The sequence below is a fragment of the Papaver somniferum genome, chromosome 7 (genome assembly GCF_003573695.1).
Source record: "Papaver somniferum cultivar HN1 chromosome 7, ASM357369v1, whole genome shotgun sequence".
Classification (NCBI taxonomy): domain Eukaryota; kingdom Viridiplantae; phylum Streptophyta; class Magnoliopsida; order Ranunculales; family Papaveraceae; genus Papaver; species Papaver somniferum.
In genome coordinates this window covers 250,499,430-250,517,474 of record NC_039364.1, presented here as the reverse complement: position 1 = coordinate 250,517,474, position 18,045 = coordinate 250,499,430, and the positions used below count along the sequence as shown (strand labels likewise).

Below are 18,045 nucleotides of genomic sequence, written 5' to 3'. Positions count from 1 at the left end.
ATAGAAATACGCAGGAAAACACAAATGGACAAGTCAAGCAATAGTGTCCATTTATAGAAGTATCCAAGACGCTGATTAATATGTTAGCTGTGATTAGACTCCAACCATTTTTAGACCCTTTATAAAAGGGATAGTTGAAAAGTCATATGCAACAATAAAGTCGGTCTCTGGTGTGTTTCTCGGTATAAGTTTGTGTGGTTAGTAGCTAGCATGTCTTAATTATGATTTCACCAAAATTAGGACACATCATAACTAATCACTGACAAGAAAATCAACAACACTGAGAGCGCAAAAACTAATAACAAAATTACATCAAAACTATTCCCGAATCAAATATGCATTTCCATGGGAAACTATCATAAGTTCCTAACTGCCCCCACCCCCTAGAAGAAAAAAAAGATAAACGTGCAAACTGAACAACATACTCTGACTAGGGTAACTAGGAAAAGGCCATGCGATAATAGAAAGCCTTCACGAGTCTTTCACAGAAGTTGCAGAAACTTGCTTACTTCTGCGCTGGTGAACATCCCAGTTGTACACCCGAGCGATAGTGACCTGGTACAACAGCAATTGAGTATTAACGAAAAGTTCCAATAAAATGGGATAAAGAAAGTTGGAATTGAAAGATATACCTGTGTTACCGTCACTTGGTCCCTTAAGAATTGTAGATCAGCAATAAGGACCTCTAAGCTTGCTTTAGCATTATCAAGATTCTTTTGTAGAAGAGCATTGGCCTGTCAAAAGTTACCTAGAAGTTGGTACTCAGTGATTTTCATTGAAACCGATACTCAGTGGACAGTAATTCTGCCATAAGATAGGTGATTGTAAGCTCAATACTGATATGATAAGTGTTGCGAAGTTCACGATATTCAGTGAATTAAAGGATGAAAGAATGATATTGATTAACAAAATTATGTGGGGTGTTCCCTTATGTGGTTTTTTACTAAGCCAACTGTAACTGTTACCCAGGACCAGAAACGTATTTTTTTCATTTCCAGTTTTACCATAGTTCATTACATGCCAATGCCATACCTTGATCTCAGTAACCATTGCCTAAACAAAACACTAATATTCCCTTGTTTTCCTGATTAGGATAAAGAGAGTAGAGATTATCTAGCTGAAGATCTGAGTAATGTGAATCAACAGTTCTCCTTCTCTTCCACCCAACAATGATTGCGTTGCACAGAAATTTGCATAGCTAACTAACTCTTTGACAATTTATACAAGATTCACGGATGATCCCTAACCAGGGCACTAACATTTCTATTTAACTGTTTTTCATAAAATGCAAACCAGGGCCAAGTTCTAGTGAGAATGTTTCCTTCGAGGACATGCTAACATTTACGTGTCCAAGGGTCCAGAACATTTCGTCAAAAAGAACAGATTCATTTTTTTTATCCCGTATACTAGTACTGCAGTACTACTAGAAAGAAGAAAAGAAGCACTGTTGTTGATATGCAATTCTCAATAACGGACCTCTTCACTTGTGTATTCCAGCATGACATTTGCCCCCAGCCACAGACATACGGAGTCTGACTCCTCGATGCGGGCCCATGAATATATGCCTTCCAAAACTTCAAAATCGGCTATTAATTCCTGCAACCAGTAGAATTGAGGAAAAGTGGTTATGAGCCAACAATGCGAAGAAAAAAGTACCAATGAAGCAGGGGGGCGCCTTGACTTTCCATAGAAGCACCAAGCACAGCATACTAAGTTGGACTCCCAAATGAACCACCAACAGCAGGTAAGACGTATCAGAGCCAAACCCAAACTAGAGCAAGACGGAATATTCAGTTCTGGAAAAGCAGATGGTGGTGGGCCTGGTGGCTCCACATGATCAAAACCAGGAAGCATTTATATCAATAAACTCAAGTTGTTCATGAAGATTTCAAATTTAAAATAAAAACAAAAGTTCTTTATGTTGATCATCCAGTAGAAGGATAAGGGTACCGTGGTAATCCATTACACAAATAACAACTGATCATATCCAGTTAGGAAGTTCATAAAAGAAGGCAGCACTGATAACTGTCTTTTTGGTAACAGATGGCCAGGAGTGGTCCAGAGAATCAAACAAGAACTGACACAGCTGCAAAGAATTTAACTTCTAAGGAAATGCTCTAAGCTGCCAGCATGTGGTGGGTGCTTATAAATGAAAAAGTCAATAGTCAAAGAACCAACTTAGACGATGCAAAAGAAATGGGTCACTTGAATTTTTGGCATAGTTCATCATCATTATTCGTAGTTGTTCATCAGAAACATATTTTTGGAAACTGGCGAAGCTGGGATGAGCCAGGACTAAAACAAGATTACAGTATGAGCCCAAGCCTCACACTTAAGACGTAAAGGAGTTGGTTTGGAACTCACAATTTACCCATTGCCGTTAGGGACGATCGAGAAGATAATATAAAACAGGATACAATAGATTAAGAAACCAAGACGACTGGTCTCGTTTAAGAATACTCAAAAAACCCTGCTTGATCAAAATAAAGGCTGGATAAGCCTGCGCTCAAGCATTTACAGTCACACTTGTTTTGCTATGTCTAATCTGAATGCACACAAAATGTAGACATAGCAAAACCACCTCTACTTTAAAAAAAAATTATATGCTGATGTCCCAGTTTTATTGAATCTCTACTGACATAGAGATACGAAATAAATATAGACAAGCTGAAATTGTGACAACCAAATAAACATAAGGAAGTCGAAACTTCATCCAGGATAGCGTGTGTTATTGTTAAAATGTTTGTTTCTAAGCAACATGTGTAAAAAAATGTCATTAATCAAGAAGATGTACCTTAAATTTAAAGTTTATGAAATCGAACAAGAGCGTATCAAATGCATGCACAGAAATATGAATAACGAACCTCACCAGTACCCTTCTTAGCTTGCAAAGTAGCAACTATATCTAAACACTTCTCAATGTCAGGAATTTTTGCCTGGTTATCAAAAAGAAAGATGATCAGTTATACAGGCAAGCCAGTTTAATTCATAAAAACAGCAAGAAGCAGTAAAATTACTTTAAAGTCTTCTCTAGTTAAGGTGCCGAGACAAAAGACACATCAAAATTATCAGACAAGCAGACCTTTAATGTGTTTTTAGGCCAAATAAAATGACGGTTCAGATTAGACGAATCACATTTCAAGTTTTAATCAGCCAATGGGCTTTGTGAACTAAAAGTGTCTACACGTATTCTGCAGCAATTCAGTAGTTGAGTTGTTAGCTACAAATACTAATTCTAGCCAATAAGAGATCCGGGACAATTGAAGGTAAGTTAAGCACCTGAAGTTCCCGCTGCTGAGCGAGAAGTTTCATCTCAACCACCTTGTACTGTTGAAGCCTGCAGAGGATTAGTACAAACACACAAGTAAGAAAGCTGACCAAATATAGCATAATTTTCATATGATAGAAATCATGCTCTCTCAAAACCAATGCTTAGAGTGAGTGAGTAGGGACAACAATCCGAGTAGCAATAACACCTTGTTTTGAGTAGACAGGGCTACAGTTCTGCTAGCTGCTAAAGTTTATTATATTTGCATTCTATAATGCTTGAGAAAATGGCAGAAGGAAGAAAAGACATAGAATGAGAAGACACATGACTGTCTTCTACAGTCTTACTTCAATGTAGGCCTGCCTGGATATAGACGTATTTTTTTCCTACAGGCAACAAAATGTTCTTAACATTAACCCTGACTCTTGTGTGTTTTTATGTAGCTGTGCTGGGTACATTGAGACACAGAAAATCGTACCCATGCCATTGTTACTTTTCATAATTCAGTGCTCCGTACCAGTATCAGACAACGACAGCCGTATTCATGTTATTGTTACACAGAAAAATATTAATATAGTCTCACAAAAGTATTCTTAGGTGGCATCATGACTTGTATATCCACATTAAATCCCGTCTGCAGATATATCTTTCGTTAGAAAAGGTGTTGTAATCTGTAGACTTCTACACTACCATTATCAAATTTAGCTTATACTTCTCACGTTATTTATCAAATCACTGAAAGACTCAGCAGTCAGCAGTACTCCCCGCGATATGCATACAGGGAACCAGGGTGTCAAAGTGTCAATCAAAGCCTAAAATCTAGGTGAATAAGTAAGTGATCCATGGCATGGAGTTAAATAAGTATAGCATATTTAGAAGGATAGAAAGCAGTACATACATGTAATAACATTACATCCAAACAAAAAAGCAACTTGAACCTAAATACCACAACCTGACTTCACTGATTTCAACTAGTATCACTTCAGTCTAGGTCTACAAGTGATCTACAGTGCCAAAACATGCATTTGGAATGGCATACAGCAGTACAAAGAACAGTACGTACACGAACTGAGAAGGATCTCGAGCTGAACTAACAAACTTCACTGCTTCTAATTAACATCACATATTTAGAAGGCACATATCTGATGAAGAAATTAATGAACTCATTCTGAATAAGCTCAATACAGTACAGTACTTGGTTTTCTATCGACCAAACGTTCTTTAAAATCTCTGAATCATGTTTATTACTCTAAAACCCTATGCAAAACGCATTCTCGAAACCTCTTTATAACCTATATTGCAATCAATTTTGTAATAAAGCCATACAATAATAAGTACTAAATGCCTAAATCAAGACACCAAAAAAAAAACAGAATGAAAAAGGATCTAACCTTTCTTGAAGAAATGCTAAGGAAGAAGTGACATCAAGACCTGATTGTGTTAAATAAGTTTGAACATCAGATACAAATGAAGCTCCAGGAATACCCCTTCTTTCAGATACCTCTGATGATGAAGGTGAAGAAGACGAAGCCATTAGAGAAGAAGCTTTAAAGAGCAGGAAAGTGAGAGCACTGAGAGACGAAAGTAAGGTCTGATTTGATGACCTTGAAGCTTGAACTATGTGGGCGTAATTTGGGCCTCGACTCTCTTGGTTAATTAGGCGAAGCACTATGATTTTTTTTTTTTTGAAGCACTATGATAATATATATATTTATCAGAACTATGGTACGTTTTTTTTTTTTCTTAAGAAATTATATTAAGACTAAACGATATTGTACAATAAATTTACAATTTCATTTTTAATAAATATATTAGAGATGATGTCTTTTTTTATTTCCTGTGAATGGGACTTGTCTTGTGTTGAGATCTTCTAATCCTCGCTTCTTTGGCTATTGAGTTCGCCGTTGTATTATGGTCTCAAATTATGTATCTGATCTTTGCCTGAGGTAGCCTTTTTAGGCTTTGCATAATATCTTCAAAAATATTTTCAGTAACCCAAGAAGTAATCTCACCAGAAAAATTGATGGAATCAACCAAGAGTTTGCAATCTGAAACTATTGTAACACTTGAGAGGAGATTTTCTTCTAACCATTTTAAACCTCTTAGGAGCGCCTTTGCTTCTGCATGAACGGCTGTGAAAGCCTTCTCTGGCCCTACAGATAAGTGCACAAGAGTTTCTTGGTCTGTTGAATAAACTATGGTACACTTAGCTATAATTTAACTGTGAGCGTACGTACAATTTTCGGGGCATACACAGTGATGATCCTAATTAGTGTGTGGTGATAAAGGTGTCTAAAAAGTTGGTTAAAATAATTGTGCTCTCTTCTCTCCTCGTTCTTCCCTTAAAAAGTTTCAATGTAACCCTAATATCTTGAGCGTCTCCCTGCTCAGATCTGCTCTTCAGGAGCAGATCTGAGCATAATCAATCACACCCAAACCCCTTCTCACCTTGTATCATCCATTCTTGTAATTCGTTCTCTGCTAGCTTTAGTTTGTTTTCATTTTTCTTTTTGGGGAAAATCAGTTTGGTTATTTGCCTTTTCCGATTTGTTTTGGCGATTTGTTTGTGCTTATTTGTTTTCTTCATTTTTAATGAGAAGAGATCAAGTCACGTATTTAATTTCAGTTAGGATTTTCAACCAAATAGCAGCGACAACATCAGCTCCGACAACTCCGCATATATCTGCTTTCACATCTGATCCCGGTTATCTATCTATTTTATTTCTATATGTTTTATCTATTTTAGGACTGGAGTTGTATCTTTTGCTTGTATCTGTGATTTATTTTTGTTTTTATTTTAGAGTTAGTATCTTTATAAATCTAACTTCTTTCATGAGCCTTGTATTGTTAGTCTTTTTGGTTGAAGACCTGCTCAGCAAAAACATGTTTCACTTTGGAATAACGGCAGCAACAAGAAAATCAACATCAACTTTAGTTAAGGGAACAAAGACAACAATAACAAGATCAAGATCATCAACCTCTTCATCAACTACAACCACTGTTACCAAGACACCCAAGCCGATTCAGACCGACTCGACCCAATCCAGACTGCTAAAGACCGATTCAGATGAACTTTGTTACATTAGGAATTGTTACTGTTACTTATATTGAGATAGATATTGTTACTTTGAAAACATATCATGTTACTTAACTGTACATGATCTTGAAAACATTGGGTTGGTTTTAATCCAGTCACTGCTCTATGTAGTCACACAGATTGATTTTGCTACAAAATCAATTTGGCCCTTTGATGAGGCTTGGTCCTATTGGAATTCTGAAATGTCTGTGATGTTTGGAAGGATAGGATTACTCAAGAATTATGGGAGATACTATAGAACTGATGAATGTAAGAAGATTTCCAAAAATTCGGTAATGTTTCCATGTTATCAATATATCGAATGAGGTTTGCCCTCTTTCTCAAAAAAAAAAGTCGGTTAATATATATATATATATATATATATATATATATATATATATATACTCTTGATTAGTTAATTAATTAATTTTATTTTTTTTTTCTAAATTTTTGTAATTGAATTTTTTTTTTTATCTTTTTTTTTTTTATATTTGTGCAAAACAGAAAAATGAGTACACAAATAACTTGTCGGCCGAATACTCCTAATCTATGGAAAAGAAAGTCACCAACCTTAACATTTACATCATGAATACTTACAATATTCTTCACTCATTCATCTCCCAACTCAACCAACGTCGTGAAAGCTAGAGTACCAAAACCATAACCATGTGTGGTACACTTGTCAAGATACTTGTTCCGTTTTCTTGAAACTACATTAGATACGACCTGTCCTGGTATGGAAGTACTGACTCCACCTCTTGTAAAAATTGAAATACTCGTTATACCCAAACATACTTGCGACCATTATCTCAATTATAAACTAGAATGTTTGCAGGCCTTAAAGCACCGCCTTCAACATATAAGAAACTCAAATATATTTCTTTGGTGCTTGTATGCCAGCACGAGATCATATGTCAAACAACACATCACAGACTAAGTCATGTCGAAACTTTAAACCTATCATGTGCACAGTGAAGAGCATGATCACCAAACATATCCATATCCCTACTTCAAAATGAAAAAAAACTTCCCGCTGCAAAGAGTGGAATACCAAGACGATAACAAATAACAACACCAAATATCCGAGGTCTGATGCACTGTCCAAGATCACCTATGGGAACAACTAACAAGTAATCCCGAGCATTAGAGAACTTATTGCACTGCCATAAGACTAAATCCAACTGACAAGTTATATATATTTGGCTCCCTTGTTTAACAACATCAAAGTAACGAACTGCCAATAAACGTATAGGATGGGCGAAGTTACCTCAATGTTGAAAGGGAAAGTTACCTCAATGTTGAAAGAGGTCGTTGCAAGATGACAAACCCCTAATAAGGAGTCTAAAACAAGCTAGTAGTTGAATCCATCCCCACATACACCAGAATGTCGTAAAGGAGTATCTTGCAACTGCTTGGATTGGATGCAAGATGCAAGATATATTGAATGGTCTGACATAGGATATATGCCCAGGTCACCATCTCAGATATGCAAAGTAGTCAACTTGTGTTGCAATACAACATATACAGGCCCATTATTCACAATTAAACGTCGCATATAACTCAAGAGATGAGTGTCAAAAATAACGCATGGTATTCTCTTCATACGGATGTACATTACAACATATCCAAAATTCACAGTAATTGAATGAACCAGCTAAAATATTCTGAAGAAGAATCGTGATCTTTCACGCATATGGACGTTCGTCCACTTCATTCAATCAGAGTCAAAGAGATAAGCAGGGTTTCTGATATTAATGAAGCGAAAAATTCTGAAATAATCAAGGAAACATCTACACCTACAAAAATCAAAAAGATGTTGAACTGCTACAGTAATTGATCGTTATATTCGTCATCATCCTCAAGATCAGAATCTTATTCAAGTTCTTCTTCAGAATCATATTCAGAGTTTTCCTCAGAAATCTATTCGAGATGATATTCAGGTTCATCATAGGCTGCACCTAAATAGTCATTTTCCTTACATTCAACATGGAAATCGATCTTGGCTAAATTTTCAGCCTCCATACTGGGTGGATACGTCTCAACTCTACGATCAATGGGTTCCCAGGCAGGTTCGACTTCATCTTCATCTGAATAGGAGCTACACCATAGACGAACGATCATGGCTCGTCCTCAGCCGCTAGTCTTGCTCCCTGAATTCGACGCCATTTCTGTCGACAAGCATCCATCTTTTCATCTTCGACTCTCTTCTTCCTCGGCTGATCAAGAGGCGTACCACGAATCAACTACCTCGCATCAAGACGATTCACCTTGGCATGAACATCTGCAAAAGCCCGATCTTTGGTTTGGTGTTTCCAGATTGTTTTCCAGAAGAAGCAGAGACACGGCTATAATCAGGGCCTACCATTATCTGTTACGAAAAGTGTGGAGTCAAATACATTGGTAACAATACGTGCTAAAACGGTAGCAATCCAACTCTTAACTTTTTACGATTTCACTGACAATTAGTGATTCTAGCACGTGCCTGTTTCCTCACACGAGGGTTTCAAATACCTGAAAAAATGAGCAAAATTCATTATTCAAAATCAAAAATTGATTTTATAAAACCGTAAACAACTTATGGAATTTTACTATGCGAACATCCACCAACTTTTTAAAATTGGGCAAACGTCCATTCTAAAATTGTGAAATATCGCATACAAACATTATTCACCATGTATAATTGTCTACTTTCAACAGTTGTTCAAAATCAAAACATTTATTTTATAAAAAAAATATTTTTAACGTGAAACTCACGTAAATTTGAATATATGTTGCTCCCTCGTGCGAGCATCCGTCTTTGAAATGAGAGTATATTTTCAAAAAATTGTGAAAGCTCACATATCAAAATAAAATTTTCATGAAAGCTCATAGACATAAATTTTATTACTAACAGATGCACGTCTATTCAAAAAAAAAAAATCCCTCCTATGCTAGGGATAATTACTCGTTTCTTAAATGAACGGACGTTCGTTCCTAAAGAAAAACTTATGTGAAATCTCTCTCACACACACACACATATATATATATATATATAAAAGGAATAGCTCGCTCATCATACTACTGGGATCTTCATTCAAGCAATAGCTCGCTCATACATGACGTCATTGGAGCAAATCGAAAATCTGGTAACATTCTTTTACGACTAAGTTCAATTACTTATTTCGTCTATGGCTAAAAATCACCATCCAGTGCTGACTGAGGAACATGTCAGTCTCTCAATAAGCAGGGGACTTAATGTTGATGGTGAATTTTTGACAAAGGCTAAAATTATAAAATCATAACCTTGCATATTCTTGATCCAGTAATCAGACGAGTATGAAGACTCATGTCTCTTGTTTAAGCATGAAATCTCATGCCACGATGATCTCTGACTGAGTGTATTGCCCCTCAGATCATCCATAAGAACCAATGACTGAGTGTAGTGCCTCTCAGAGCATACATGAATATGCAGTCTCTCAATTTGAGACCGCGACATATTTCATGAATACTGAACAATTCCAGTAATCACTTTTATATAAAATCGAAAACGATTGGACGGCTCCTAGACAACTTGCCTGCTAGTATAGAACGATAACGTCATCAGTATGTAAAAATGTTTTCCCTGACTATATAAAAGACATAAGTATAGAATCTTAATGATTGGACGGCTCCTAGACAGCTTGACTGCTAGTATAGAGATAACGTCTTCATGGTGTAACAATGTTTTCCTTGACTATACAAAATAAATATGACACTTCAATTAGCTCATATCGCTCAATTCTCGAATAATCATAATGCTCCTAGACAGCTTGCCTGCTAGTGTAGAGCCATCAATTAATCAATTAATTATTTTTAGTCGCAAGATTCATCAATTGAATTCCTAGAAAGAATTCTACGTTAATCATAATATTTCGTTACTTCAATTCATGGCTTTTCCCAGTAGAATTCCATGGTTTAGTAATAAATATTCAACGTACGGGCATCTGGGCCTCCACCGAGTAAGCCTCGAGAAAATGGTGCGAGTGTACTTATCAATAATGCACGAACGAGCACCCGAATTGCACGAACGAGCACTCAAAAATATGTACAAGTGAGGAAACCTATGCAAAATAGGGAAGAATAATAATAATGAACGCACGATTGGGGGATACTTATATTAATTGGGGGATATGAATTACTAACCACATCCAATAGTGTCCACTAAGGGGTGTTTTTTGGGGGCGGAAATACTAAAATACCCTTCCATCTAAATTGAAATTTAAAACTAAAAATCAAAATCAAAATCAAATCCTAACAAGTTCTTAAAGATATGTTAAATTGAATTGTTGTTGAGCAAGAAGAAGAAGAAGAAATGGCTTCATTGAGAAGGTACATGATACCCAATCATATTTAAAGTGTTGTTGTTGTTTTAAAACTTCATTTTGGGTTAGAATCATAAACTGAAACTTTTCATTTTCAGTTTCAATCCACTCATGGCTTTTGTTCATGATGAATACCCTACTGTTTTTTGTGCCGGCATGGTTTTTAGGATGAATACCATGCCGATATCTGGTGCCGGCATGGTTTTTAGGATGAATACCATGCCGATATCTGGTGCCGGCATGGTTTTTCAGGATGAATACCATGCCGATACTTGCTATTTCAGACAAATTTTCTGTATGTTTTTGTCCTCAAACCGGCACGGTACACTTGGGAATCGACCATGCCGGCACTACTACCGGCATGCTCGATAATGAACTTTCTCTGCCGGTAGTGTACTTACAATTTCAAAATTGGGGGATATTGTGTATCGGTATGGTGAAAGTATGAATATCATACCGATTTGGTCCCTGCCGGCATGGTATTCATACTTTTACCATGCCGACACTGAGTTTTTCAGGCGTAACAATGGCGGATTCGATGAAAGAAAAAAATCAAATTTCAATACTTTTTTTTGGTAAGTCCAAAATGTATTGATGAATAGCAAATATTTACAAAGAGTTTAAAAGAAAATAGGTCCTTAGACCCCAAAAACTTACAAACTATTTAAATCTGAAATAAGAGACATTAGGATATTCTAAAGAACTTAGAAAATAGGGTCTCTCATCATAGTTCATCCCTTCACCATTCCTCAAAAGACAACCCCTTTTTTCCATAACATCAGCTGCAAAATTAGCCTCTCAATAAGTATGCACAAACCGAATGGAAACATAATAATCTTGAATCCTTCTCCACCTTTGTCTTGCGAACCAGGGTAAATTAGAATTCTTAAAAGCAGTTATGGCACCAATTGAATCTGACTTCACCAAGATTTTACGAACTGACCATTTCATAGCCCATTCCAAACCTACAATCACACCATAGAGCTCTGCCAAGAAGTTATTAGTTCGACCTAGCCCAATGCTCATAGCTCCAACGAAATCGCAACCAGCATCTCGAACTACCACACCAGCTCCCGCTCTACCAGGGTTACCTTTGGCAGCACCATCGCAACACAATAACCGTTCATCCCAGTTAGGAGGAACCCAAGAACACTCAATTGGTTGTATAATCTTTACCTGTCTATGTCGCACACCAAAACAATTCAAAATCTCCAGATCTTCCGAGGTATTATGCATAAAACTCTTCAAGCGGATAGAGAAACCATGGATCAAATGGAAAGTGCGTTGTTTGAAGAAGTGAATACTCACTGCCGCGTTTTGAAAACAGGCCATATTTCTTGTCTGCCACAGCTCCGACCGACAATTGGAGTACTTGTATATGACTAATTGGAGTACTTGTATATTCAACTTGTTTACTTTCCTGGGTTGGTTCTTCACCTGAACCTTCATGATCATAAATATCTTGATTTAATGTTGTTGCATCAATAAATTCAATGATAATGATTTATTCTAATGATTATCAAACTAATCTATTAACTTACCTAATTATATTTAACCACTAAACATGATTAGTGAGGGGTACATTAGGAATTACTTAAAATACATGGATAAGGGGTGATTCTGATTTACTATTTATATCCCGTTTTTGTCTTTTTCCTCTATCCCCCAATTAATATAAGTATCCCCCAATTGCGCGTTCATAATAATAATAAAATAATAAAGAGGCGCCTAAGGGGACCAAATGCTCTGCAAAGCATAATTCTGAACAGGTTCTGTTGATGGTGGATTTTCAACAAAGGTGTTGATGGTGGTTTTTAGTCCAGGGTTAAGATTGTAAAACCTCGCATTTAATATGCTGTCACTCTGCAAAGAAACGGAGCCATGAGGAAGTGATGAGTGTTCAACCTCTTCACTGGCGCATTTATTGAGCAACTCAATATATACACATAAAATTTATCCAGAATGGTGCATGTAGCAACAATCCCAGATATTTTGTAAATTTCGGCACCTTGCCTATTAATGTAAGTTTCTATGAATACTTTCTGTGCTATGTTCCCCGGCCGAACCCTTAATTTTATATGGCATGAAAATTTGTGTTCACTCGCAGCAGAGTAACACGAATTTCCCGAAAACATCAAGGTTAAGGTCCTTCCATAAAGTATTCAATCGGAGAGCATACTCCTCTCTGGCAATAAACTTAAAGAACTTTGTGTCAACACATAGAATTCAATCAATTTTGTGATAATTCACAAAATTCAAATAATAACCTGATTTGCAAAATTAGGGTTTTGCGCCCTGCGCCGTATATATCAGACCCCGTTGGTCGAAAATAAGCTTAGGTAAACTAGGAAATTAATCCGCCATGGATTAGTAGGTTAAAAATCCTACCCAAAATTAGAAAGAAAGGAATACAAGGAGCCGCGGAATAGAAGCAGCAACAAAGGGAGGTCTGGCAATGCCATAGGCAAGCCGGCGCCACTTGCAAGTGGACACACCCCATGTTGCCGGACCGGCCCCTGTTTCCTATCGACCAATCGGGTCTCTTTAAATCCACCACGCACGGTGGAAGTGTGGCCACGCCCATGCTTGGCTGACCCCTCTTTTCTATTGACCAATCAGGTCGCTCTAAACCTGCCACAGTGTGAAAAAAGGCAAATGGCTCCAGATGGTCACTAAGACAATTGACTTTCCAAAAGCCGCGCCAACATGCTAATGGCATGCCAAACGTGCATGCCATACGTGCCATTCCGCTCCGGCGTGCTAGTGGCATGCCAAACATGCCAAACGTGCCACTTTGCCGCAGTAGCATGCCGAACATGCCAACGTGCTATAAATAGCGCGCCTACGTGTGCTAACCCACCTTATGTTCGTGGCCAACGCCATAATAGACTTCAATTAGGGTTTCCTAATCAGAAACACGGTTTTGGATTAGTGGCATTAGTCGAAACCCTAATTTCCAGTTGTGTCCCAATTCCGCCACTTTGGCCCCACAACATGCCACAAGCCATGTGGAACCCGTCAAACCCTAAGAATAGCGCCGTACCATAGCCACTCATAGCAGCCCTTTCTACTGTGGCCGTTTACACATTATGGCCTTGCTATAGTTCATTTGGCATGGCTATGTCATCCTTTGCACTAAACGCCACCATGTCGTGGCCATATGCCAGACGCGCTAATTAGGGTTTTGATAGGCCATAGCCTAATTTAGCTAAAGTTGCCACGTCAACCAAGTCAAGTAACTCTCCTAAGGACTTAAGTTTGATATAGCAACATGGCCAATGTTGCCAAAGCCATATTTGGGTCTAACACCAATATGCCAAAATGGCTGTCGCGGCTACGCCAGGCGCCACTATGCCACCGCTACGCCAGGCGCCACTATATCACTGGCATGCCACTATGCCACAGCTATGCCAGGCGCCACTATGCCATGGCTATGCCATGCGCTAATATGCCACTTGCATGCCGCTATGCCCCTGTCACACGTTAAATATGCCATCATACCATTGGCATGTGCCAATGACGCCACTTTGCTATTATCATATGCCAATGGAAGTGGCCATAATCGATGACCACCCTTTCTCACAGGCTAAAATCTCAACCGTCCAAATTCGCCACCGAATTGACAGGCCCGTGGAAAGTCTTAGGCGACCAGCCAAGGCAAGCCTAAATAGCATCACATGCTATTTTCCTGCGGCAAGTCTTCTGACTTTGACTTGACAGACATAGGAATCTGCTACACGTTTTCCACGAAAACACTCGATACATCAAACATGTCACAAACTAGGGGATGCTCATCAGGGTATTGGTCTGGCGGTTTACAGCTTGCGGCGTACAACACACTCATTATAAGAAAGTGTCAGAAAGCAGGGCAGTTAGTGGAGGCAAGAAGTAGTGGGTGTAAACTAACCCGTCTCCTTCATAGTGGGAACGTGGTTTCTGGCATTTACACATGACCTCACTTCTCCATTACTCAATCATTCCCACTTTCTACGAGATCAGTGTGCGTTCAAAACCAGATACTCTTTAAAGTCAATGGGAGAAGCCAGATACTCTTTATTCTGAAGGAAAAACCTCATTATACGCCCTGGATAGACTGATTGGATTTCTCCTTCATTATATGAATCAGTTAGAAGGATTGCCACGTATTTGGGATGGGTCCACAGACTTTGTAATGAACTCACCATCCGTGTTCGGCTCAGAGTTGTTAGCATTTCTCGACGCGGTGGCAGAACTGCTTTCAGGTGACATCTTAACAAAATTTCTTATGTTACTTTTACTTTCGAAGTAGCTACAACGGAGCAAAACAAAAAAAAATTATTACTTTGAAGAAAACCATACATGGAGATTTTGTCAAAAATTGGGTACAATGATTAAAAGACAACAACAAATTTTGTATGGGAAGTTTTCTTTGACCACATGTCATGGCACTCGCGGCCAAGAGGAATGGGGACTGGTGCTCGCTCAAATAAATACTTGCCGCGGGAAATATGTTCTTAGCCAAAACCGTGTCTTGTCTCGGGAATGGTGCCCACGGCCAAACGCAAAAAATAAATAAATTAAAGCTAGGTTTTATGGAGAAAGGAGCCAACGACGGCCATCCATACATGCTTGCTTCACATAATAATCGGCTCCTCTACTATTGATGTTGTGGCTAACGCTACTACAATACTACCGGCAAAGAGGAATCGTTCATATTGGAGTATTTCTACAAGTTTATGGAAGACATGCCTATGGCTAGGGTTTATACCAATATAGAAGAGCAAACAAAAGGAAAGAAACATTGGAACACATACATGAAATACGCTCGCCTGCTTTACTGCTTTGCTGCTAACACGGAGACGCGGAAACAAAGCCAACTATGCAAAAAATAAAGAAGATGGGAAACACCTTTTATATGCATAGTGCTTTTGGAGTTTGAGTAGAAGAAGGTTTCCTTTTTTGGGATATGTATAGATAGGCACGCGGTGTCAACGCCCTATAGCATCAACAGTCCACGGCCAAGCCAGCAGCGCCATCATTACCGCTCCGTGGCCCAAGCCAGCAGCGCCATCATCACCGCTCCGTCGTTGAAGTTGCAACGCCATCATCACCGCTTCGTGGACAAAGTCGCATCCAGCATCAATGGTATGTGCCTGAAGTTGCAACGTCAGCTTCAGCACTCCGTGACCAAAGTTGTAGCGCCAACGCCAGCACCCTGTGGCCAAGCCGGAAATACGCCAAGCCGCCAACAAAAGGATCATAGACTACTCATGCCTCTTGCCAAAGGTTAGTCGAATTTTCCTAGCAATCTCTTCATGTCTTGCCCTTTCGGTTTTACCCTTCTCTGTCACCATCTCATGCTTACCCCGCAACAATGCCACTGTTACGAGCTAAGCAGGGGACTTAATGTTGATGGTGGTTTTTAGTCCAGGGTTAAGATTGTAAAACCTACATTTAATATGATGTCACTCTGCAAAGAAACGGAGCCATGAGGAAGTGATGAGTGTTCAACCTCTTCACTGGCACATTTATTGAGCAACTCAATATATACACATAAAATTTATCCAGAATGGTGCATGTAGCAACAATCCCAGCTTGCCTATTAATATAAGTTTCTTTGAATACTTTTTGGCTATATTCCTCGGCCGAACCCTTAATATTGATATGGCATGGGAATTTGTGTTCACTCGCAGCAGAGTAGCACGAATTTACCGAAAACACCAAGGTTAAGGTCCTTCCATAAAGTATTCAAACGGAGAGCATACTCCTCTTTGGAAATAAACTTAAAGAACTCTGTGTCAACACACAAAATTCAACCAATTTTGTGATAATTCACAAGATTCAAATAATAACTTGATTTGCAAAATTAGGGTTTTGCGCCCTGCGTAGTATATATCAGACCCCGTTGGTCGAAAATAAGCTTAGGTAAACTAGGAAATTAATCCGTCATGGATTAGTAGGTGCAAAATCCTACCCAAAATCAGAAAGCAAGGAATACAAGGAGCCGCGGAATAGAAGCAACAGCAAAGGGAGGTGTGGCCATGTCATAGGCCAGCCGGCGCCACTTGCAAGTGGCCATACCCCATGTTGTCGGACCGACCCCAATTTCCTATCGACCAATCGGGTCGCTTTAAATCCGCCACGCACGGTGGAAGTATGGCCACGTCCATGATTGGCCGGCCCTTCTTTTCTATTGACCAATCAGGTCGCTCTAAACCTGCCACAGTTTTAATAAAGGCAAATGGCTCCAGATGGTCGCTAAGCCAATTGGCTTTCCAAAAGCCGCGCCAACATGCTAATGGCATGCCAAACGTGCCATTCCGCTCCGGCGTGCTAGTGGCATGCCAAACATACCATGCCACGCCAATACGCTAATTGGCATACCAAACATGCCAAACGTGCCACTTTGCCGCAGTAGCATGCCGAACGTGCTAACGTGCCATAAATAGCGTGCCTACGTGCTAACCCACCTTCTGTTCGTGGCCAACGCCATAATAGACTTCAATTAGGGTTTCCTAATCAGAAACACGGTTTTGCATTAGTGGCATTAGTCGAAACCCTAATTTCCAGTCAAGGCCCAATTCCGCCACTTTGGCCCCACAACATGCCACGAGCCATGTGGGACCCGTCAAACCCTAAGAATAGCGCCGTACCATAGCCACTCATAGCAGCCCTTTCTCCTGTGGTTGTTTCCACATTATGGCCTTGATATAGTTCCTTTGGCATGGCTATGGCATCGTTTGCATTAAACGCCACCATGTCGTGGCCATATGCCAGACGCGCTAATTAGGGTTTCGATAGGCCAAAGCCTAATTTAGCTAAAGTAGCCACGCCAACCAAGTCAAGTAATTCTCCTAAGGCCTTAAGTTTGATATAGCAACATGGCCAATGTTGCCAGATCCATATTTGGGTCTAACACCAATAAAATAGCCACACCTTCAGAATTAACCATTCTGGTCTCAACACCTTCATCGATTACCTCCCTAAGACCAACCCTTCTCCTTCACTTTGTGACCGAAGCAAGACTGAAACGACCATTTCTTGGTTTAGGCCAGGATTGTACAGATTGATCTATCGAATCTAAAGTACTCCCGTGCAGTGCATTTGTTTTAGGTTTAGATTTTTTTCTCATCCACACACCCAAATTTACCAAAACCAGCAGAAACAGTTTTTACCCATAAACAATTGGTGACCGCAGTGGGAGATTAAATCTCTCGGTTATAAATTCAATTTTCAATTTTATTTCCATCCCAATTGGTCTTAGGCTTAATTCAATCATTATCCAAAAACTCATTTTAGTCGAAGATTCCGATTTCTCAAATGTATCTTTCAAAAGCAATGAACAGCCGGAAGCCAACCACCATGGAAGGCGTGATAAGAAT

The 18,045-nt window shown here is 39.1% G+C and overlaps 2 protein-coding genes across 2 annotated transcripts; both read right to left on the bottom strand.

The window, feature by feature from the left end:
* Positions 1 to 202: 202 nt before the first annotated feature.
* LOC113300123 (probable prefoldin subunit 3) lies at positions 203 to 4,929 on the bottom strand. Its single transcript, XM_026549308.1, has 6 exons — positions 4,660 to 4,929; positions 3,280 to 3,337; positions 2,865 to 2,936; positions 1,477 to 1,596; positions 633 to 734; positions 203 to 555 (listed from the first exon to the last, which is right to left on the bottom strand). The coding sequence occupies exons 1-6, from the start codon at positions 4,800 to 4,802 to the stop codon at positions 472 to 474; spliced, it is 579 nt and encodes a 192-aa protein (XP_026405093.1). The 5' UTR covers positions 4,803 to 4,929; the 3' UTR covers positions 203 to 471.
* A 6,553-nt stretch (positions 4,930 to 11,482) lies between these two features.
* LOC113296324 lies at positions 11,483 to 12,016 on the bottom strand. Its single transcript, XM_026544631.1, has one exon. It carries the CDS (start codon positions 12,014 to 12,016, stop codon positions 11,483 to 11,485), a length of 534 nt encoding a protein of 177 aa, XP_026400416.1.
* Between the last annotated feature and the right edge of the window lie 6,029 nt (positions 12,017 to 18,045).